Source organism: Andrographis paniculata, unplaced genomic scaffold (genome assembly GCF_009805555.1).
Source record: "Andrographis paniculata isolate CXL003 unplaced genomic scaffold, ASM980555v1 Contig54END, whole genome shotgun sequence".
Taxonomy (NCBI): domain Eukaryota; kingdom Viridiplantae; phylum Streptophyta; class Magnoliopsida; order Lamiales; family Acanthaceae; genus Andrographis; species Andrographis paniculata.
The window spans coordinates 3,953,207-3,976,925 of record NW_026137589.1 but is presented as its reverse complement, the minus strand read 5'-3'; the positions used below and the strand labels follow the sequence as shown (position 1 = coordinate 3,976,925).

At 33.2% G+C, this 23,719-nt stretch overlaps 5 protein-coding genes across 8 annotated transcripts; 2 read left to right on the top strand and 3 right to left on the bottom strand.

The window, feature by feature from the left end:
* Nucleotides 1-442: 442 nt before the first annotated feature.
* Nucleotides 443-5,418, bottom strand: LOC127255796 (uncharacterized). Of its 2 annotated transcripts, none has more exons than XM_051281534.1 (10): nucleotides 4,757-5,418; nucleotides 4,279-4,479; nucleotides 3,460-3,801; nucleotides 2,858-2,921; nucleotides 2,270-2,487; nucleotides 2,065-2,178; nucleotides 1,534-1,639; nucleotides 1,219-1,430; nucleotides 1,030-1,136; nucleotides 443-729 (listed from the first exon to the last, which is right to left on the bottom strand). In XM_051281534.1, exons 1-10 carry the CDS (start codon nucleotides 5,393-5,395, stop codon nucleotides 585-587), a joined length of 2,148 nt encoding a protein of 715 aa, XP_051137491.1. In that variant the 5' UTR covers nucleotides 5,396-5,418; the 3' UTR covers nucleotides 443-584. The 2 variants fall into 2 exon arrangements, with proteins under 2 accessions (XP_051137491.1, XP_051137492.1); XM_051281535.1 differs by having other exon boundaries at nucleotides 718-800.
* Nucleotides 5,419-6,488: 1,070 nt separating this feature from the next.
* Nucleotides 6,489-12,312, top strand: LOC127256008 (3beta-hydroxysteroid-dehydrogenase/decarboxylase-like). 3 transcript variants are annotated; one of them, XM_051281838.1, is made up of 13 exons: nucleotides 6,489-6,988; nucleotides 7,462-7,551; nucleotides 7,692-7,825; nucleotides 8,086-8,256; nucleotides 8,374-8,499; nucleotides 9,189-9,268; nucleotides 9,710-9,908; nucleotides 10,298-10,400; nucleotides 11,019-11,193; nucleotides 11,351-11,507; nucleotides 11,615-11,681; nucleotides 11,819-11,967; nucleotides 12,068-12,312. In XM_051281838.1, exons 1-12 carry the CDS (start codon nucleotides 6,757-6,759, stop codon nucleotides 11,962-11,964), a joined length of 1,680 nt encoding a protein of 559 aa, XP_051137795.1. In that variant the 5' UTR covers nucleotides 6,489-6,756; the 3' UTR covers nucleotides 11,965-11,967; nucleotides 12,068-12,312. The 3 variants fall into 3 exon arrangements, with proteins under 3 accessions (XP_051137795.1, XP_051137794.1, XP_051137793.1); XM_051281837.1 differs by having other exon boundaries at nucleotides 12,065-12,312; XM_051281836.1 differs by having other exon boundaries at nucleotides 11,819-12,312.
* An 819-nt stretch (nucleotides 12,313-13,131) lies between these two features.
* On the top strand, nucleotides 13,132-15,396 carry LOC127255746 (floral homeotic protein GLOBOSA). The gene is made up of 7 exons (XM_051281462.1): nucleotides 13,132-13,473; nucleotides 13,619-13,685; nucleotides 14,303-14,364; nucleotides 14,468-14,567; nucleotides 14,670-14,699; nucleotides 14,782-14,826; nucleotides 14,914-15,396. Exons 1-7 carry the CDS (start codon nucleotides 13,286-13,288, stop codon nucleotides 15,100-15,102), a joined length of 681 nt encoding a protein of 226 aa, XP_051137419.1. The 5' UTR covers nucleotides 13,132-13,285; the 3' UTR covers nucleotides 15,103-15,396.
* A 279-nt stretch (nucleotides 15,397-15,675) lies between these two features.
* On the bottom strand, nucleotides 15,676-17,591 carry LOC127255804 (uncharacterized). Its single transcript, XM_051281543.1, has 4 exons — nucleotides 17,509-17,591; nucleotides 17,011-17,405; nucleotides 16,009-16,120; nucleotides 15,676-15,899 (listed from the first exon to the last, which is right to left on the bottom strand). Exons 2-3 carry the CDS (start codon nucleotides 17,373-17,375, stop codon nucleotides 16,030-16,032), a joined length of 456 nt encoding a protein of 151 aa, XP_051137500.1. The 5' UTR covers nucleotides 17,376-17,405; nucleotides 17,509-17,591; the 3' UTR covers nucleotides 15,676-15,899; nucleotides 16,009-16,029.
* Nucleotides 17,592-20,520: 2,929 nt separating this feature from the next.
* Nucleotides 20,521-23,540, bottom strand: LOC127255411 (uncharacterized). Its single transcript, XM_051280923.1, has 9 exons — nucleotides 23,387-23,540; nucleotides 23,238-23,294; nucleotides 22,987-23,084; nucleotides 22,816-22,885; nucleotides 22,527-22,575; nucleotides 22,236-22,324; nucleotides 22,080-22,127; nucleotides 20,806-20,865; nucleotides 20,521-20,728 (listed from the first exon to the last, which is right to left on the bottom strand). The coding sequence occupies exons 1-9, from the start codon at nucleotides 23,444-23,446 to the stop codon at nucleotides 20,618-20,620; spliced, it is 642 nt and encodes a 213-aa protein (XP_051136880.1). The 5' UTR covers nucleotides 23,447-23,540; the 3' UTR covers nucleotides 20,521-20,617.
* Nucleotides 23,541-23,719: the final 179 nt, after the last annotated feature.

Genomic DNA, 23,719 nt, shown 5'->3' with positions numbered 1-23,719 from the left:
CATATATATATATATATATATAATTTAATTGGACCATTGAAAAGTAAAATTGTAGATGTAATTTTGCGAGAAAGTAAAAATAAAATGAATGTATACATGTTCAACGGATTTTATTTTATTTTTAACATAAATTAACAAAATTTATAGGATCTCCCCCTCACAACTGAATAGTCATATGTTTTTTTGCAAGAAAAAAAAAATAATTTGTTATATAATACAAATATATTTATATAAAATATTATACAAATATTTCTTGGATAATGATCACAAGTACACACTGCACCATCAGACCATCCCTAACTTATTATTATTATTATTATTATTATTATTAGTGGTTGTTTTCTGTATATACACATAATAGAACAAAACTTTAAGCTTGCATTCTTTGAGTATTCATTGTTGCCACAGCTGTATCAAAATTTTAATTCTAACTTTATTCATATCCAGCAATAAACTTCTTAATTCAATAGCTCAGAAAACCGACATTGCAAAAATGGAGATAATATAATGTCACATACAATAGATTTAGCACAAGGCCAAAACTTCAGATGTTTTTAAATCTTTATATGTACCTATAACCTCAGCTAAGCCAAGAGTTGGGAAACCATTGACTGGTGAGCATCCGGGCCGTGATTATTTACGCTCGGTATGATGTTAACCGGAGAAATGAATTTAACGAACTCCTTCAGCTCCGTGAAACTGCTGTGCTCGCTATACGGCACTTCGTATCTGAACCAAGTGAAAGCCATTACTGCTCAATATAGATTCAGTGAATGAATGTAGAGTAGCAAGAATTCGAACTGAAAAACAAGAATATATCAGTCAAGTGTATTGTGACAAACTGGTAGATTTATTGAGTAGACTATTTATGTTAATAATGAACATATTTATTTTCGAAAGCCCACTTGGAAAGAACTCTTGAGTTAAAAGCTGGAAATTTCAATCAAGTGCATTTCGACAAACTGGTAGATTTATTTACTAACTACATAGGAGAATATATTGTGAGAGGGTGTAAAAAGATGATCATACCTTATAATGGTGCCCTGTTGCCACCGTCTTCCTCTTCCAGTGGACTTCTTTCCCTTTCCCATCGACCAGCCGGTGGGTGAGAAAGCAACTATCAGATTGAATCGTCCCTGGATGACAATATTGAGGAGATTGATTGGTCAGGTGAGTGGAAAGTGCAATACAATTCATGTATTAATCAAGTAAAATTACCATGTAATGGTTCGACATGTGCTTCAGTCGTTTGAAATTAGCAATGCTCCACATGGGAACAACATGAATGTGGCTTTCCTGTTCGTTTAATGTAAACCACTGCATGTGTTCTTGAGGCAAGCCTAGACATTCAAGAATGCGCAGCTTTGCTGCCGTTACATAGATTTTCTTGCGGAGAGCTGTAGCAACCTCTACAAACAGCCTTTCTTTTCCTGCCATTGAAGAAAAGATAATGCAAGAAGTTTTCGAGGGCGTGTAAGGTTGTTCGTATCAGGCGCATGCATCAAGTTAATGGATAGATAGAACAGAGTTTACCAATGGTGTAGCTGCCAATTAGAAACAAAGTTTTCGGATTAAATGCTTCAGCTTGGATTGCATCGATCACAAATTGGATAACTGAATCTTGTTCAGGGAAATCATACTGCAAGATTAAGAGAGGATAATAAATAATCATTAACAGCACTCGAAATAAGAAAATGAACTAACGAATATCTGCATGTATGTTTTCGTTTCAAAATTGACCCGTGAAAACCATTGAACAACCAAAAGTACAAGTTATAGTCCTGCAGAGCAAAGTAAGATCATTTCCTGAGACATGTTTTTTTTAAAGATATACATGTTTTGAATTAAGTGCCAAATCTTAATCAATACACATGTCTCTAGATGTTTGATCAAGCTAAATGATCTTGATGTTTGAAAAAAGAAAAACTCAAAAAGATAACTGCAATGAAATGGCAAACAATCAGAAAAGCCCCAAATCAAGAAATATGTAGATGCGAAATGTCAGCTCAAAACCATGCAAGGTTTTGGATTTTGGTTATTAACCTTTCTTTTATTATCTATTACCTGTGGATTACAGTAGGTTGTGTCGAGAATTAGAGTGTGGATTGGATGAGTTTGCAGCATAGACAGATTCTTCATTTCCTTGCAAAACCGAAAGTCTCCAGTGTGCAAAACATGCTGAGCATGTAAGAAAATTTAATCTTCAAAATTAACAACTATAACACATAACCAGTAAAGAGTGTTATGGTGAATTGAATTTAGTACGCACCTTACCACTGGGTAGTTCAAACAGGATAATGATTGCGCCGGGACAATGATTTGCATCGAAGCATGTCACATCTATTCCTGCAATATTTATCTTCTGGTTGAGAGGCAAAACTTGAATTTTGTCCCTTGGAATTCCTATCTTCAGATTAACTAACTTTGCAGTAATTGCGGAACAATAAATCATCCCATGACAAAAGGACCTGGTAAGTCCTTGATAATCTGCAGAGAATTGTAAATGTTTAGCCACTCATGTTATGCTTCCAAGTGATATCAAGATGCAATACAGGTGAATAATCCATGTTTTTAGTACACACTCAGCAATGCACCATATTATCCCAAACATCTTTGCAGGCTTATGAAATTTAAAAATGACATGTTTCCATTGTATGCCTGTATTACAAAGACAATTGCATAATGTTGATTTTTGAATAACAAAAGGACTTGTTCTATACAAGAGAAAAGCTATGGTGATTTGTTTCAGAAAATGCCAGAATAGCACATTGTTATATATAGTGGAAAATGTAGAGAAACCATGCCCTTTCTATACTAAATTGTTATACATTACTCAAGCATCGTGCAAATGACTTACGATCTAAATGGAAGTGAGTAAGAAACCAATGAGAGCAATCTCTTCTTAGATATTTAAATGCATCCTGCAGAAAGAAAAGTTGGATATTAGAACAACTTTTCTATATTTGAGCATAAAGAACTAATATTGGCTTAAATAAAAGTGTTGAACAAAAAATATCAGAATTTTGTATACTCCATGAGATGCAATAACATTCCTAGCATACTAAATAAAATAGAGTCAAGCTTGAAATATCTCTTATTCAACAAATTTAAACAGAGGAAAGCATTTGAGCATAAGAGATAACACAACAACAATGCATTGTTCTTGTAACAAGGAAAAGAATTAGTACAGTTGAAAAATCACTTTGCATAAAAAAAAAAAAAAAAAAAAAACAGAAATGGTGTCATACTAGATGATGAGAACATCTATTACACAGAATATTTATGCTGTTTAATCAAATATCTTATCAGAAAATATATGATATATGGTTAAAAAGGAATTAGACTTCACTTCCACTGCAATTTATATAATGACTCGAACTATTATAAGATCACATGATAGGAGTTAGCAACTTAGAAAATAATATTGCTGTAGTGTTGAACTCGGTTAAACAAAATTACCACACGAAAAGGAGTTCCTGGTATGCAACACCACACAGGAACATTTTTCTGTTTCCCCTTCCTGACATCTTTCCTTTCAACTTTCTTAGCTGTAGAAATTGGTTTATTCGTCACATTATTTTGTATGCTGGTAGTATTGCCATCTCGTTTTCTTCGAGAAGTGGGATCTGAGAAGTAATCAGTTATCAACTTGTTTGCTCCTACTCTAGAGTTATCAGCTGAGCCTTTGGAGCCTTCTGTCTTAGGTTCAACAATCATGGTGGTGCTGTTTTCTAGCTCCTTGAGAGCATGAAGAATCTTTTTTCGTGGACCAAGTGCTGTAATGCCAATGTTATATAGATCCTGTAAGAAATTAACCATAATCTTACCAAATAAGTGAACTTCAGTAGATTTGCAGATTGCAATCAGCTACACAAACATTCTGTAAAAAAATTTGTCACTATATTTGGAATCAACTCGGAGCAAAGAATGAATAAATTCCTCAATATATAGCATCACCTACTAGGATTGTACAAGTTCCAATCTGCAGTGAACTCTTTCAGACCAAAATATGTGAGGCTGAGGAGCTAAACACACATTCTTTTGACTTAATAAAATCCCTATCGAATAAGTTCATAGGTTTATATTGAGGAGTGGGGAGTCATATCTATATTTAGTATAACAATATCAACATGCAGAATTGAAAATCGAATTGAACATTTTATAAAAACAATAAAATCACTTATAAATTGCAGAGAAAGAACCATATAAGAGCTTATATATAAATGGACCACAAACTCAAAAACCGGAAGTAGGCATCACAAAATAGATGATCCATACCTCTTCTGTCAGACACTGGAGTGCTTCCCAATCAATCTCTTCCCTTACAAAGATCTCTTCATATTTTGCAAGGCCCAATTTCTTGAGCCATTCTACCAAAGGAGATACAGTAGCAACTTCAAGATTAGATTTAACAGGAGAACCATCAACCACCTGCCCAGGGCATTGATATGGAGCTGTTCTATCATCACCAGCATTACCCTGAAAATAAATTGTGAGTGATCTTAAGCTACATAATTTAATGGATTGAGAATAGAGACCATTAAGAGTCCAGATGGAAATATGCTTCCGGCAAAGGCTAGACAGTCAATTTATTACAGGTAGTTCCCAAAGGTAAGCAATGAATCCACAAAGCAAATATGCAATGGCACACATAAGTTTCATCAAATTTAACAATATATATATATATGTATATATATCAGCACACTGTAAATCAAATACCCTAAATTAATAGATAAGAAAAGTTCTAAGTTCTTACATCCTTCCGGTCCTCCCCTTTGTCAAGGCACTCATTAGTGTGAATTTGCCGCATATCATCACTCAGCCCCGAAATATCAGCTCCACAAAGAGGACAAGAAACCATAACCGCAAATTTCCCTTCGGTATCAGGTTTGGAATTACCATTGCTCGGCTCATCCACTTCAGCACACAGCTTGAGCAGCTCGTCAAGCTCCGTGCTTCCCTCCTCATAAAATTCTTCATCACAGACGTTCTCCTCCGCCTCTCGGGAGGAATTCAATAATTTCAAACCTTCGGAATTATCACTGAGTAAATCATCACTAAGCCTCTCCGTATACAACAAAACGAGCGTTGGCTCGATTGAATCCAACCCACAAACCCTCGAATCTGCCTCTGCCACATCAAAGTAGCAGTTTTCCTTCCCCGGATTAACAGGCTTTCCCTTTTTCAGCTTCTTGGATGGACGAACAGTGCTTGATTTATGCGGCTTGAGCGGCGTTGGAAGCGGGATGGTTCTGCAAGAAGAGGAGAAGCAGGACGAAGGAAAATCTTGAAAATCATCAGCATCATCGATTCCGGCAAAGGTTGCGCCGATATTCAGTGAAGAAGACGAAGAGCAGGGGTTGATCTTGGATTTTGACAGGCGATTAGACGCCATTGCAAGGAGCTTCGATCCGAAGGTACGACTCTCAGCAACTTTTCTTTTTTTGAATAAATAATGGAGGGAAAAAGTCTCACAAAAATTTGGGCCCAATTACAATTTTTTAAATAATTCATATACGATGGTAAAACCAAAATAATTCAGGCATTAATGTCAGCAAAATAGAATTATTAGTCATTAATTGTTGGCCGAAATTTATTAATTGTTGCATTACTATGGTCGACACTAAAGGGTGTGTTACTTTTGATTTCAAATAAAATAACATTATTGTTCAATTCATCAGTGTTTTATAATTATTAATTTCAAATAAAAAATATTATTGATTTTAAATTAAAAAAAAATTAAAAAAATACTTTGTTTTATAATACACATTTGTGTATAAATTTACACATAGTATTAATGTTAAGTACAATACTTTAAGGCGGACTCAGGGAGGGAGCATCAGTTATCGTTTAATTCATACTTATTTCAAATAAAATATATTATTAGTATATAATTTTAATAAAAATATAAGATTTTTTTTTGTTATTTTAAAATATTATTTAAATAAAAATTTAAATTAATTTTAAATAATTTCAATTTAGGGTGTGTTTGTTCAAATATTTGAATTTTGAATTGAAATTTGATTAATCAAAGTTTTGAATTGAAATAGTTGTATAAAATGTTATATTTTGAATATAAATTTATTTTTTTTATATAATATAAAAATTATAAAATAAGTATTTAATTTAATATTTTATAATAAAATGAGATTAACAGTAAATTTTAGAGAAAATCCCAAACAAACACACTCTTAGTCCTCACTCTGTAACAATTGTCATATAATATAGTTTTTACTTTATAATAAAATTATTTCTATTTTTTCAAATTATACTTTCTAAGTGTCATTTGTTTATCATATAAATTTAATATTAAAATAATATTTGATTAAATATTTTTATTTAAAAAAAAAAAAATTTCAAAAAACAAAAATCTAGATAGTAAAAATTGAAAATTTTTGTTTGAGAAAAACACACCAAATTCCTAAACAAACATGAAATTAATTTTCAATAGTAATACTAGGGTTCTAAGAAGTAGAGTGATCAGTAGCATGTGTATTTCATTTTTATGACTTTACTCTGTTCCATAATCACACCAATCTAATTCATCTTTCTTCCCCATCCAGTCCAAGATCTGCGATAAACATTTCCAACAATTTCTGCAATGCTATTTTATTAGCTCGCTAATCAGCAATCGTGATTCGAGTGGGCGCTCATCCGTTGATTCGCGGGTTTTAATTTTCATTCACAGATACAGTTCGTGCGCTTTTTCCGCTGATATTGTGGCACATTGCCGGAAGTGTTTAATACATTTGAGGAATGGGCGGGGAGGAGCGGTGGTGCGTGGTGACCGGCGGCAGAGGTTTCGCGGCGCGGCATCTGGTGGTAATGCTAATCAAATACGGCATGTATTCGGTGCGTATCGCTGATTTGGGCTCCACGATTAAGCTTGAAGCTGGAGAGGAGAATGGAGTTCTTGGAGAAGCTCTAATATCTGGCCGAGCAGAATACGTGTCTACAGATCTTCGTGACAAATCGCAAGTGCTGAAAGGTCTTGTCTTTGTTATATTTAATGGCTTGAGGTGTAGAACACTGCAACAGTAGTTGAAATTGCTTCCTTTTCATTTTCGTACATCAATTGTTTGTTGGGGGAGCAAATCAGTAGTGCATAGCCAATGGCGCTGTAGAATCTAGTTTGGATTGCTTCCTGTTGAAAGTTGATTGTGATTTTGTTCATGGATGATTTGTATATTTTTGTTTCTTCATATCCGTTGTTGATTCTAAGAACTTAACCTAACTGGTTTATACTTAAATCAATAAAGCTATCTTTGTGCCTTAGAGAAGCCCTTTAGTGCACTTTAGGATACTGCTTTATTATCTGCTGAACATGTTTATCTCTTCCACTACTTCATTTTAATTCTAGAATAGAAGCTCACTGGGTTTAGAGAGTTGATTGACTTATTAATGGATGTTGATTGATCAGTACGTTGTTAACATGTAAGGTTTTATCTTTTATTGTTGCAGCATGCCAAGGGGCTGAGGTTGTGTTTCATATGGCTGCCCCTGATTCCTCCATAAATAACTATCATCTGCACCATTCTGTCAATGTACAAGGTTAGGTTTGGGCATTCTGAGACTGAGTAAAACACATGTGATCTTGTTTTTGTGTTCCTGAACTTTTTACCTATCTTTCTTTGCCTTAGCAACGGTAATATCCTTCATTTTGTTGATGATGCCATGTCTATGGCGTACAGGCACCCAGAACATCATCGATGCATGCACTGAGTTGAAAGTGAAACGACTAGTATATACCAGCTCACCAAGTGTGGTATTTGATGGAGTTCATGAAATATTAAATGGAAATGAATCATTGCCTTATCCTGCTAAGGTATTGAATGTTAGGTAGCTGTTACTGTAGTTGTGCAGCTTGTTTAGTAACGTTTCTCATTTGAAATTCTCTGTATGTCTCATTATAGTAATTTGATTATATTCCACTTTATTTTAGATATTTCTGTGGTTCATAAGCAAGACCTAGTGTTTGTGTAGAAATTCTGCTTGAATGAAATTCAAAGTCTCAAATGCATCTTTCTTTAACTGTGTCCAACCACTTCAATTAAATACTTAGATCCTTTTTTTTTTCTTTTACAGCACAATGATTCATATTCAGCCACAAAAGCCAAAGGAGAAGCCCTAGTTATGCAATCAAATGGTGCAAATGGTCTTCTTACATGCTGCATTAGACCTAGCAGCATATTTGGCCCTGGTGATAAGTTGCTCGTTCCATCATTAGTTGATGCAGCAAGGGCAGGGAAATCAAAGGTAGTAATGAATTGGAATGTTTGTCTTCAAATGGATTATTCTCTATACATCTCCAATTGCTTTAGATTCTAAGATTTGTGGACTTGTATTCTGACATGTCACTTTGCAAATGTATAGTTCATCATTGGAAAAGGCAACAACATGTACGATTTCACTTATGTTGAGAATGTTGCACATGCTCATGTATGTGCTGAGCGAGCTTTAGCATCTGGAGGGAAAGTATCAGAAAAAGCTTCTGGACAGGTTTTGTCATCCTCTTACTGCAATGTGGTGTCCATATACAATTTCAGATTTAATCTAGATTAAATGGCTATAGTCTTAAAGTTTATGCAATATGCAAGACCTGATTCTGTACCAAGTGAAGCTTTTGGCTCTCAAATGTGTCGATCTTTCGGGTGATCTTAAAAAACACAGTAGTCGGATTTGCTCATTAATTGGGTTTCAATGTGTTCTTCCTGTGTTGTATATCATCTTCTGGCTTCTACTACTGTTTGGAAATAGGAATTTTGTGCTGCACTATTAATTGATTTGTTTGGATATGAAAACACTACTTAAAAAGCTGGCTTATAGGTAAGTCTTGGAATCAGCCAATTTCAGTTCATAAAAAATTAAAAAAAAAAATTGTCATCTCTTCAGAGCAAGTTTCCTTATATTCCTTGTTGCCACTGCCCCCTTGATCTTGGTATATAATTCTTGTCACTCTATGTTTTTTACCAGTGTGTTCAGTGATATCAAAATTGTATCTAGCTGTTTATGCATTGGATTGAGATTGGGACAAATCTACATTGACATGCTTTTATCTGTTTCTTCTGTATTTTATATGGAATCTCTTATTAGATTTTAACATACGGTCGCATTTGTCTTACATTGATTTTTAACCCTGCTTTAAATGAAAGGCACATTAACATTTCACTCACAAATTGCATATGCAGGCATACTTCATTACCAATATGGAACCAATTAAATTTTGGGAGTTTATGTCTCTCATTCTTGAAGGTCTTGGCTATGAAAGGTATTTCATTTTGTTGCAACCCGGAACTCATCATGCATAAAGAGGATACATATTTATCAGTATTTTTATTATGACCTATCAAACTTGGGATTCTTTTTGGCACTCTTTCATATTTTTTTTTCAAACTTGAATTGAAGGTATTAGCTGATGTTGAATCCAGAGCTAGAATTTCACAGTATCACTACTGGCTTATTAATGACTTTGTAATTAATTTTCTCATTGTGTTTCTTGTTGCTTTATATTGCTCTTCAGCAATCAACTTATTTAAAAGCAATGGTTTTGAGAGAATAGGCTGGATGTAAAGATTCAAGACTGTTATTGTGCTGTTTATTATTTTAGTGTGTTTCCTAAATGCATTATCTTTCTTTACAAGTGATTTTGTTGTCACATATATGCCAAACAATATAATTATCTTTATTCCTGATCTTACATAGTTTGCAGGCCAAAAATTAAGATTCCTGCCATTGTCATGATGCCTATTGCCCATATTGTCGAGTTTATATATAAGCTTTTGGCCCCTTATGGTATGAAGGTGCCACAGTTGACACCTTCAAGAATTCGGCTTCTATCACGCAGCAGAACCTTTGATTGTTCCAAAGCAAACGATCTCATTGGCTACACTCCTATCGTGCCTCTCCAGGTCCACATATACTCCACTTGAGTTAATTGTATCCAATTTTATTAAATAAGAAATGAAATTGGAAACAAGAAAATAACTTTGATAATTCTATGTTTGGCTACATTCATGTGTTATTTACTTCATACCCCTGTTTGAAAGTTATGCTAATGCTCTGTTTTTTTGTTTTTTGTTTTTCCTACTCCACATAGGCTGTCATCAAATGTTGTGCTCATTATAGAACTTTGATTTTTTTGTTTTTATTTATATATTTTTTTTATCAATTGTAAAAATAAACTTGTTCTTATTTCCTCTATTCAAATGCTTGAGACTTGATCTGCGGTTTCACACAATGTTTGAGATTGTAATTGTAGTTATATCTTTTGAGTATTTCTCTCATGGGTTGTGTGCAGGAGGGCCTTAGACGAACAATCGAATCATATCCTCACTTAAGGTCTGATGTCAAAATTAAACGAGATCCATCCAAAACAGAAATACTTCTCGGTGGTGGAAGAGGTCTGAATCTTTCTATCTACTATAAATCTGTTTCTTCCTCAGTGGAACATTGCACTTGTTTTATGTGTTCGTTTATTCAAAACATCTTTCTTTACTAGATTCATATAGTCTAACTGTAGGAATGCGGATTGTAGTTACTCAAAAATGTGTCTGCAGAATCAAGTTCTATTATCAATATTGCAGATGTCATTTATGAGCATAAGAAAGTATAAATGGATGAGCGTGCAGTTAGTGATTTGGTTCGGATAAATAGTTGTCATAATAGGGATGACGACTGTATCAACTATTCCTAGTTGTTGAATTGAGATCATGATCTGTCTGCAATTCACAATGCCATAGATTTTTTGTTTACTACAAAAAGAAGGGAAAAATAGAGTATCATTAGAATATCATTTTTTTATGGTTATCATAATCTTGCTGATTCAGTGTTTTCGTTGTTCTTATGGGCTGTGAATTTATCCTTTTCTGTGTAGTGATTCCTGGAATCACATATATGCAGATGAGCCTGTTGAAATCGATTTTACTACTTTAACCTAGTCAATGGACGATATATCCAATATGACTTGCACCTTGTATAATTTCATTATTTCTAAGCTATGAGGATTTACATACTTGCAGTGGCCGAGACACTACTCTGGAGGGATAAAAAGCATACACTTACAGTAATGTTGGTCTTGGCTACAATTTACTTCAGTTTTATAGCTACTGGGTGCACAATCATTACTGCAATTTCCAAGCTTTTGTTAGCTTCAGTCATCTTCCTTTTCATTCATGGAAGACTACCCCAGAAAATGTATGCATCCTGACCTTTTGTTGCTTATCATTTCATTATATACCTGATTGTTGCCTTCAATGAAAATTTCTGCCTGGAATACAGGAATAATAAAAACTAGTAATGATACTAATCAAATATAATCAGTAATCTCACTGCTGGCTATATGTTGGTGCAGATTGGGATTTAAAATTCAAAAAATTCCCGAGTCAAAATTCCATATCTCAGAGGCTACATCTCGCCAGGCTGCCCTTGCAGTGGCATCCACATGGAACACTGCTGCTCGTAATTTGAAATCGATTTGTAGAGGGAACGACTCTATCCTCTTTCTCAAGGTGAAAACATTGTTGGCTTTCTCATAAATTTAATAGGTCTAGTTTTATTCGACATTTCTGCCTTGGCATATCTTCTAACAGGTCTAATTTTATCTACTATGAAACAGGTTGCTCTCTCGCTATTGTTTCTCAGCCTACTCGGATTGGTTTCACTAAATAATGCCTTTGTGATAGGTATGGTTGGCGTACTCATTTATATATTAGGCATGCCGTTGTGCTATGAGAGTCGCTAAAAGTACTAGTGACCATATCACCCTACTTGTCTATCTCTCATCTCAGTTACCCTTTCGAATTTTTATCTGGACATGCAGGAGTACCATTCGCATTCGTTTCTTTTGTTGTGTATGATAAAAAAGAGAAAGAGATCGATAATCTTGTGCGAAAAGTTATCACAGCGTGCTGCAAATTGAAGTCTGATGCTGCCAAAAAGGTTTCCAACTCAAAAAAGCTCCAATAGCCGGTAAATTGGCTCAACATCATCTTCCTTTCTCTTCGTGCCGTATTTCTTGGAGTGCCATTCCTTTAGCATGGTGTTGAATTCTTCTATTCATTTTCAGTAGCAAGATCAGACAGTGTTTCCATGCTTGATCATCAACTGCTACTCTACTTGGTCTCCCTTTTCGAAGCCGGATGTGTTATGACATAGTTTGATCCAGCTAATTAGATATAGTTTGATGTATATTTTCATGTGTGGATTTTGTTACCTATTGAAGCTGTTATTTTAGAACTCATGTTGTTTGTTGAACTTGACAGAGTGTTCTACACTTTTTGAGATTTTACTTGAATTGGATGGATTGCCTAAGAAGTAATTGAATATTTTAGGTTGTGGAGTTTGGAAGAAGAATTACTAGTGAAATATATGATTCTCATTTGAAATAATTAATAGAACTAAAAAGAATGATTCTATAAATTAATATTATAAGAGAGAAAATGATTGTTTGTTTAAAATCGATTAATTTCATTTTGAATTATTAATCAAAAAAATTTATTATTGTAGTTTCCAGAAAATAAAAATGATTTTTTTTTTTTCCTTTCAATAATCACAAATAAGCATTCCCTTGGTTACGTTCGACCCGACCGACCGACCGACCTGACCGGGTCCAGCAAAAACGACAACTTGACTTTGGGATGATTATTTGGTTATAACAACATACGGATCAGATCAGGAGTTGACATTTCTGAGTAAACTAACAATTGAAAGCATCGGACTTTATTCAATTTTCTGTCCCATCTCGTCTTTCATTTCCATCAATCCATCGATACCCTTAATGCAGGAAGGATTCTTGATTTGATGGTTTAGATTCGAACACAAGAAACAAACAAGAATGACAAAATCTTTAGAACCCAAAAATGCCTAACTTTCCCCCAAAATCTGCAAACCCTAATTTAAAGATTTCACCCCAAACCTACCATGCATAAAAAAAAATCTGCAGAAGTGAATAATTAAGCTATGCCTAAAGATTGTAGAGAAACCAAAAGGTCACAAAATGGGAACTCCAAATTAAACATCAGTAATTCATATTATTAATTACTATCATATAAATACATATGTATATATATGTATGTATATGTGTGTATGTATATGTGTGTATAGTATTCCATCTGTATATGTACATCTTTGGTTGGGGCTTCCGAAAGTTTCTTGGTCCTCATTCCCACAATAGAAAATATCATTTCAAACACTCAACCACTCGTTCTTATCCCAGTTTTTAGATACATCTCTTTGGGGGAAAAGTAGAGAGAGAGAGAAGAAGAAGAAGAAGAAGAAGAAGAAGAAGATGGGGAGAGGGAAGATAGAGATCAAGAGAATAGAGAACTCAAGCAATAGACAGGTAACATACTCAAAAAGAAGAAATGGGATCATGAAGAAGGCCAAGGAGATTAGTGTTCTCTGCGATGCCCAAGTTTCTGTCATCATCTTTGCTAGTTCTGGCAAGATGCATGAATTCTGCACTCCTTCTACCACGTATGTATATATATATATGATGATGATGATGATGATGATGATGATTAGATCTACCTTTATTTCAACCTTGTACAAGAACTAGGGTTTCCATGGTTCTTGTATTTTTAATTATTTAATTTTTTGTTTTGGGTTTTCATGGATAAAGATTGGTAGATATGTTGGATCAGTACCACAAGCTGTCTGGGAAGAGACTTTGGGATGCAAAGCATGAGGTTCTTTCTCTCTCTCTCTCTCTCTCTCTCTCTCTCTCTAGATCTCTGAATATTTAGCCCTAGCATATTCAAGAATTTCCTTTTACTGTGTTAACCGGTCTGAAGACACAACCTCTTAAGGTCAACATGGTTTTGCTTAAAGTATGCTAAAATGGCTGAAAGAGTGAATTCTATGGAGATCTCTATATAGTATGTGTGCTTCTCTCTCTAGATCTATGAGGCTTCACTCTTCCCTTTTTCCCTGTTCCTAAGTTTTTTTTTTTTTTTTTTAAGTAAATAAATAACCTCAAGTCTTTTCTCATGATAACACTCACACAAAGTGTCAAGGGATTTTATAGATCTGGTAAAAAATTGTCTTCTCTCACTTTCCTTTGGTTGCAAAAATTAATGAAAGAAGTTTCATCTTCCCAAAAAAAAAAAAGAAAAAAAAAGAATTTGTTGGAGACTTGGAGTCATCCCTTTGTACAGAAATGACTTGTTGAGCTTCTTAACCTATTGGTTAATAATAGTAACAATAACAATAATAATATAAAAATATCATTTAAAATACTACTAGCTATACTTGGAATTATTACCTTTAATTTTATGTACTTTTGATTTGTCTGATGATGTTACAGCATCTGGACAATGAAATTCACAGAATCAAGAAAGAGAATGACAGCATGCAGATTGAGCTCAGGTTATGGTCTTTTATTTCAAAACACTAGTAATATTTCTTTTGATCTTCTTATTATTGACTGCTATTAGTTAGTCTTAGTTTAAATCATCTTTTTTGATTTTAGGCATCTGAAAGGTGAAGACATCTCAACTCTTAATCACAAAGAGCTTATGGTATTAGAGGAAGCTCTCGAAAATGGCATGTCGGTTCTCAAGTCGAAGCAGGTCCCGATACATTCGATCTTATTTTATTTTTCCTGATATAATGGGATAATGAAGAACATAACTGATAATTGGTAATTGTTTTCTTGTTTTGAACTTTGACAGATGGAGTTTGTCCGAATGATCAGAAAACATGTAAATACATTTATATATATATATATTTTATACACTTGAAAAATGTAAAATAACAATTCTTGCAAATGAATTTTATTTTCAGAATGAAATGATTGTAGAGGAGAATCAGAACCTCCAATTCAAGCTGGTAATCACACTTCACTAATTCATCACATTTAGAATTTCATATCATTACATTGATTGTTGATTGAGGTGAAAATGAAATTATGAACAGCGTCAGCTGCATCTGGACGGGATGGATGAGAACGTTTTGGAAACTGGGCAAGGAGTGTACGATCATCATCATCATCATCATGATCACAACGCCGCCGTGGCTGCCGCCGGAGTTGCAGACTATGAAGCTCAGATGCCTTTCGCCTTCCGTGTCCAGCCAATGCAGCCTAATCTGCAGGAAAGGTTCTGATTTGATCTTCTCCCCACCATCACCAATACCCACTACTGCGTACTTGATTTAATCAAAATCCCCAAATTGAAAACCCTAATTTAATCAATCACCATTACTGCACTACACTCTACTAGCTTAGTTAATTAATTATTGCTGCTGTCAAACTTTTCCTTGATTATATATTAAATGGGCCCGTGGGCTTACTTGTAAAATTGGGCTTCCAATTTACAGAATTGGGCCCAAGCAGACAGACTGGCCCACTAATCGATGTTTTCTATTTTAAAAAAAGCTATCAAAGGAATTGATAACAAGTGCCTATCACAGTACTTCACAGTAACTTTTCTACTGTTTAATTTAAAATCCTTACTTCTGTTTAGAAAATATATTAATTTTTTATTTTTCAAAAACTTATGTTTCATAACATTTATTTAATAATGAATTTGATAAAATGTGGACAGCGTACGATTATTGTGCTATAATTGTTCAATATTTATGTGACATAATGTATTCATACATATATATTTAAAATCACAAAAATGCAAATAATATATACTATATAAAAGTTAATTTAAATCCCAGGAAGATGAAATAAAAATTAAATGGACACAAATGAATATAATAGTAGCTCCTCATAATAATTCATACCACCAAAATAAAGCCCAAAGATTTCAGTTCCATGTCACAAAAACATTCAATAAAATAAAAATAAAATTGAGAAATTAAAGTTGCAGATGAAATTAAAAGAAGAACACATCCATCGTTCTCCCAATTCCCATTCCCTCTTCCTCAGCCTTCACCTTCCCCATCGCCCAGACCTGAACAAATTAATTAACTAATTAATTAATTAACAATTAGAGAAAAAAAAAATAAATAAATAATAATAATAGATCATTTAAATAAAATTTAATAAATTAATTTGGTTACCAAAAAATATAGAAATTTCCATTAAAATGGCGATTGGTTGGTGGGCTCCTTCGGTGCACTGCACTTAAAGCACTCAGTCCGGCTCGCGAAATTGTGCTCGTTACACTCCTTCCTGTAACATTACATTTAATTAAATTAAGTCCTATATACATAATTCAATAATCTAATCTAATTAATTGAAATAAAATTTTATATATATCAAAATTTCTTCTTAATATAATGTGAGGTACATTTGTTGTACTTTTAGTTCGCTTTTCGTGAATAAATTTCACATTCAAAATTTTAAATTTTTATTAATAAAAATTTAAAATTCATATAAAGAATAGATTTTGGGTTAAATTGCACAAAATTTACACGTAATTTTATAAAATTGCGCCAAATTTTCTATACTTCTAAAAAATACTCCCTCCGTCCCACATACCATGTCCCCGTTGCCGTTTCTGTCCGTCTCACATACCATATCACTTTCCTTTTTGAAAAATTATTACACATTTTTATCTCATTTTAAATTTTTTAATTTATTTTTTTAAATTTTAATTAAACTAATTAGTAATTTTTATCTTAATTTATAATTATTTATATTATAAGATAATTATTTTCACTAATATATTCTTAATTATCTACTAATTACATCCCTCCTAAAATACAATGTCTACAGTATAGCAGATATGGTAAGTGGGACGGAGGGAGTAGTAAATATACTAAAAAAATTAGTTACTTTTATTACAACAGTTTATTTTTACTATTTTTTTAAGGCTAAATATAAGAAAAATAAGTATATTTATAATTTTAGAGATTTAGAAATTGAAATTAGCATTTAGGTCAAATATTTTTAAATAAAAACAGCGGATGGGTTAAAAGCGGAGTTTGTGAAGTCGTTTGACGCAATTTTAAACACGAGAAATTTGTGGCCAATTTCGTCGAATCTTGTGTAGAATTTGTGGAATTTAGCATAGATTTTTTAATAAAATATAATATTTTTCTTAAAAAAAAAAAGTTTACCTCGAGCAAATCCAGTCGCCGGATTTCCAACCAGAGCGGCTGCCTCCGCCTCCGAATCTGAGTCCACGGTGGCGCGACGCCTCGGCGTCGCCGGCGGCGGCGAGTTCATCCTTGGCGACGCCGCATTTGAAGCAGCTGGAGCGGCTGGCGAAGTTATGGGCGCCGCAGTTGGGCAGTGCGCAGTACCAGTCTCCGGGGCGGACGTCGGGTCCGGTGAACGGGAACGCCGATGCGCCGGCGATCCCCCTGCCGCCGTAGAAGTCGCCGGCCGGCGGCCGTGGGTCCCCGCAGCGCTGGCACGACTCCCTCCGCTGGAAATTCAGGTGGTGGCAAGCCCTGCAGTTCCAATCTCCTGGCCTGTTCATCTTTTCTCGATCCAAATATTTATATATTTTCTACAAAATCAAAATCAAAATCAATCAATCAAAATCAAAATCAAAATCAAATCAATATATATATATATATGTATACACAACAATTGCACAAATAAGTTCTTACATTTACGTTTAATTAAGGTAGAGTAGAGCTGATGGCACATTGCAAGAACTGGGGTTTCAATATATATATATATGAAAATCAAGAATGCAAAAATCGAGGCAGTCTTCGAGGAGGGTTCTTTTTCCAAAAATAAAATTTATTTTGTCTTATTGTTTACTTCGAACTACGAATCAGTAAAAGAAGGAATAAATTTGTGAAATTTGATAAAGTTAAGTCATCAAATATGTAAATCTGCAGCAGCTGCTCTTTTGATGTCAGTCACTCAGTCAGTCAGTCAGTCAGTTTCATGGCTACACTTCCCAAGAAATTCTGGGGTTTAATTTAATTATTCTCAAGAACTACTATTCAAACTAATCCAAAATCAATTTTATTTTTTTATTTTTCACTTTTGAATATTCCTTGCTTTAATTTGTACTTAGCAGAGGAATAGGATTGAGCTAATTAATAATAATAATAATAATAATAATAAATAAAAAGGGCAAATGAAGAACAAGACAAAAGTGCTCAAACCACTTTAAACCATTGTCGACTAATTTGTCGTTTTTCCAACACTACTAATTGCTAACAATTAATTCTAATTAAGCTATTATTAAATAATTAATAAATTAATAATCAATCCTAAGATATATATATATATATACATAAAATATGTACGTATTTCTTGCAATGATTAGTGCAGGTGACCACTCGTGTGTGTCAGATTTCGACAATATCTATAATAATAATTAAATATTTGTAGTATTATTTCCAAGACTTAAGTACAACGACGTTTTGTCCTCTATATCAAAATCTAAGTACACAGAATTAATTAATTAAAACATTATCAGAAAGATTCTTCTTTTGGGGTAAGATTAATTAAATAGGGTTTTGGATATTCGAACATATATATATATATATATATATATTCAAGAATTAGGTGTTCAAAAGTGACAACGACAGGAGGTTTCGATGAAGAAGATGAAGTAAGGATCGAAGACAATGAGTAGTAGTCTTCGAGGCCTATTTTGACCATACCTCTTTTTATTTTCATTTTTATTTATTTTAAATTTTCTTTTCTTTTCTTTTTCTCCTATGCCCCTTTTTTGCTGTCATTTTTTTTAATTTTTTTATTTTCATGTATGATTAATCTACATATCTCGTTTCTAATTAATTTCCTCATAAACCCATCATTCAATGAATCCATCTCAATCCATTCCTCTAGAAACACACACATTCATAAAAACTTAAAAAAAAAACAAAAAAAAAAAAATGGAAAAAGGCAAATATATATATATATATATAATCCATTACTTACAAATAAATTTTTAAGACATACTATCAAATATGTTGTCTTGGGGAGGGGTAAAGAGAGGGCATCTGTCATATATCAGTGTGAAAAAAGCAAAAGGATAAGGAAGAACAAGCTAAGAGATCGATACATACGTTAATTTTTTCGTGTTTTTATTTTTAAATTTTTATTTGTTACATAGTAATTATATATATCATTAAAGTGTTGCATCTTACAAGTAATTCCCCGACGCAACTGTACAAATATTAAATAAGGTAGGAATTGGGTCGGGCAAAACCCGACAAGTTTAGGACATAGGGTGGAACTCTTAGTATGAACCGGGTCGAATGACCCGGAATCATTTTTCAATGGGTCGTGTATGGGTCGGATTCCGCTGGACCCGACCCGAATAGATCCGAATCGGACCCGATTATACACGGACCCAACTCGATCCGGCCAATACCCACGAAGGCTCGATGGGTCCCACAGATCCGAAAAATATTTTACAATTTTTAAAATTTAACTTAAAATTGGACTCGAAACTGGATTCGGCATATATTAAAATTTATATATTTTATTAAAAATATTATAATAAAATAATTAATTAATTAATTAATTAAACTAAAAACATAATTTGTATTATTAAAAATTATTCTTTAATATATATATTTAATATATAAATTAAAAGAAATCACATCCACAAGAGAATAGCTAAGTACTATTTATCTACATTTAAAGATTATTCTTAAGAAAACAAGTTTAAATGAAATAATGTAGATCAAGATATCGACTTCAAATTAAAACACAATATATGTAAAAAAAAAGTAAAACAAGATATATTTTTTGCGTACCTCTTTGGCCGATGAAAAAAATAAAGACTAAAGTTTGCTTGTTTTTTTTTATTTTTTATTTTTTATAAGATTTTTACTATTTATAAAAAAATTAAAAAAATTTATCAAAATTAATATTTTTTTATAACTTTATATTATATTAAAAATTAATTTTATATTAATATATATTTATGTTTCGTCAATCATTTAATTTAAAATTTTAATTTACAATCAAATTTCAAAACAAACAACTCTTAATGGGCCAAATAGTGAGTTACTCACTCACCAATATTGGATGTGTTTAGAGCACATACTGGCTCATTTTTCGATGGCCTTATGGATGGACTCGAAGGGCTTTTTATTTTGTTTTGAAAAAAATTGACTATAGTGTGTTTGTTTGGAGATTGAATTTTAAATACAATATTCATCTCTATTTTTTATTTACTGTTCAAATCCTAATTCCAACTCCAAACCCCCGAACAAACACACCCTAAGTATTCAGGCTTTTGTATCGACGGGTATTGGAATAACTACTTTTTCTTTCCCATTATTCTTCTCTCTCTCAAACATTTTCCGTTGTCGTCCGCAGCCGCTTTAATGTTCGACCGATTTGAGTTTTAAAAAAACTTAACCCATTACAAACATGGCCATATACCGGCGAAAAACACGGCCGTGTTTGTCTGATACATAGGTCTGTCCATAATATACCTTCCATTATCTTATAAAAATGTAATATTTTAATATAATACAAATATAAACTAATAATACATCTAACTGAAACATAATACTCATATATACATCTAACTTAAAAACATTTTTTGTCCTTGCATCTATCTATCAATTAATTACTCATTCTTTGTTCTTTTATTTATTTATTTTTTTTAATATGTCAAATTGATTTCCATGTTTTCTCCCTTCATGAACCAATATTTTTCCAAAACCATAAAAGCAAATACAAATCAAACACAAATGTAGGTCATAGGATTTCCAGTCTCTATCTCAAACTGTAATGCTATGAATGCATACCTGGACGGCTTTTCGGGACAAATCTCCAAAGGTCCACAGCGATATCAACCTCCTTTTTCTTGTGAAATTTGTAGAGTTGGGGTACATCGAACCGAAGCTACAGTCATGAATAAATTAAAATAAAATATTGATGCTTTGAAATGCCCATTGAAATATAAAACCAAGTTCGCGTACCTCACAGAGAACATCGGCGCTGCTAGCATTATAGTCTCTCAGGGCAGTTCTTTTGATGTGCTGCAGTAATAAATTTACAGTATGAAAATAGCATTGACATCTTGCACTGATTGCCATAGAAGATCACAATATGCAATGTGTAATCTTTATGCATATCTTCGGTAGTTCCACTGTAATTTTCACTTTTAGCAGTTGAAAAGTCCTAAAAAAGATCGAATTCTATAACAAATAACTTCATATAGTTATGTTTGTTTTTCTTTCAAGGAATGTAGTTGCTAAAGATCCCTTGGAAGATTTTGGTTTAGGTAAAAAGTTTTATGCCTTATTCCATGGAAAGGAATGAGATAAGAATAGGGAAAAAATAAAAATATTCCTCCACAGTTATATCGTTCGATAATGCTTGATCTGGATGAGTAGAAAATAAAGATCAATTAAATATTTAAAAGGAAAAAAATAAGTGTCATTTCATGTAAGCATAAAGAACAATGTGAATTATTCCTCCTCCCAATCCCTCAATCGGTAACTTAGATGATGTTGAGGGAAATATTAAATATTTTCGTGAGAAGAAAACTACCATTAGCCTCAAAAAGAGAATCACAAGAGACCGACATAAGGTAATATCCACAAAAATTATAAAATGGGAAAAGGTAATTTTGATTTGATTTAGAGAAAGAAAGACTATCATTTATGATGATAAAAACATATTTAAAATATGTCAACATAAGTGGAGGAAAGATACTGGAAGGATTCATTTTTGGTGTTTCTTTTTATTTCTTATTTTTTTCACTATTCAATCTTCCAATTCCCTAAACAAATATCACATTCACGCCCAACACTCATTTTTCATACAAAACATCATGTTCAACAATTATATTTTTACCTCAAAAACATTAAGAACACAACTAAAACATCACACCAATTAGGCAACCTATCAATTAAAACCATATTTACAGTTAATAGAATCTATAAAGGGATGCTAAAAACAAAAAGTAATACGCGCTGTATAACATACAACACTCATTTTCCATTTGGTGTCTTTTTTTTTCACTATCTAAGGTTTCAAGTTCCCTAAAAAGAATATCATATCCAACACTCATTTTTTCATACAAAACATCATATCAAACATATATTTTACCTCAAAAACATCAAAACACAAACCAAAACATCACACCAATTAGACAACTTATCAATTAAAATGATATTTTCAATTAATAGAATACATAAGGGACATTCAAAGCCAAAAGTAATAAACGCTGTATAAGATCCCAAGTTACCTCTCTTGTTGTAGTCTTGTGCAGTGAATAAACAGCTTGAGAAGCAACCTGCCACATCAATTAATTACAAGATGAATAAAAAACAATTCAACAAGGGAAATAACACGTTATACATTCATTAAAACAGCACAAACTACACTGTAGCTCTTGCAGTACCTTCAAAGCCATAGAGAGAAACTCCATGTCAGCCCCTTTCTTTCTTGTTCCAAATGGAGGATTCATTACAACGGTGTCAATAGTTTGATCTTCAAAAGTGAAAGAAGCAGTCAACATTTAACTTTGCCACGAAACCGAAATGTGCACATATAACAGGAAATAAGGACATATTTATGATTAGACATTTTAGGAGCTTGTTGACTTTATGAAATCTCATAATATTCTGTAGGAGTCCATCATATCACCTTGCATTCTGAAGATACATCTAGCGTGACAAAGAAGACATATTACCTGATAATTTTAAATTCCGGATATCACATTGAACAAAATCCATGTCTATCTGCAAACAGGAATTCATCACATAGTAGACAATAATCAAACAACATTTCATAATCTCGAACACCAAATGGAATCAAGTCACATCATGATATCCACGACCAAATCCAAAAAAAAAAAAAAATCAATTAAACTGAGAAATTTAAGCACAAAATGTTCTTTTCTCCAGTTTCCAGCTTTAAATGTAAAATTCTCAGAACATTTTCACATAAACCCTTTCAATGCAAATGCAAACAAAAAGTACCTCTAGTTCATCTGCATTAGAGGATGCAATTTCGATCGACTCTGCATCGATATCAAATCCAATAACATGGCTGATCAAACAATACTAGCATCATCAACAACGCCACATTTGATAGAACAAAATTCCATAACCCAAACAAGAATCAGACCGGAGAGAACCACACCTACTCACCCTCCATCCAAAAGTCCAGCAGCCAACCCAAGAGTTCCACAACCACACCCAAAATCAGCCACTACCTTACCGCTCACATCCCCAAAAGAATTTTCCGCCTGATAATAACAGCCTTTTAGCACCCGTATAGAGAAGCATTCGCGTCATTCAAAAAGTGCAGACACACACACACACACAACTCACACAGCAGCAGCAACAGACGAGAAGATGGTACAATTGAAAAAAGAAGCAACGGAATATAGAAATTTTACAGTGTAAAGCATCCGAGATGCGATATGCGGCCCCGTTGGATATTGTTCCAATTCAATCTGAAGAGGATTCCACAGCACATAAATAACTATGCAGAAAACAAAAAGGAAATTCCAACAAAAGAAATGCTCGAAGGAAAGGAAAGAGAGACCTTTGCATTTCCGAATTGCTGCAGTGATCCAAGATGGCTTTCCAACACCTTCAGCTTCATCTTCGTCTTCGATGCTGCGCCGGGTGGAAGACCGAATATCTTTTTTCTTTTTCGTATTTTTTCTTCTGTAAAACCCTACCCAAAGTACCCTACGCATCCATTTTCCCATTGTTCATTTTTTATTCAATTCACTTTTAACATATTTAAATTTCATTTATTTAAAATTTTATTTTACAATAATATTTTGGAAGGAGAATTAAGAAGCACTTTCATTTATACATTCCTTTAATATTAAATTTAAATAATAAATCAAAAAAAAAAAGTTCGGACAGC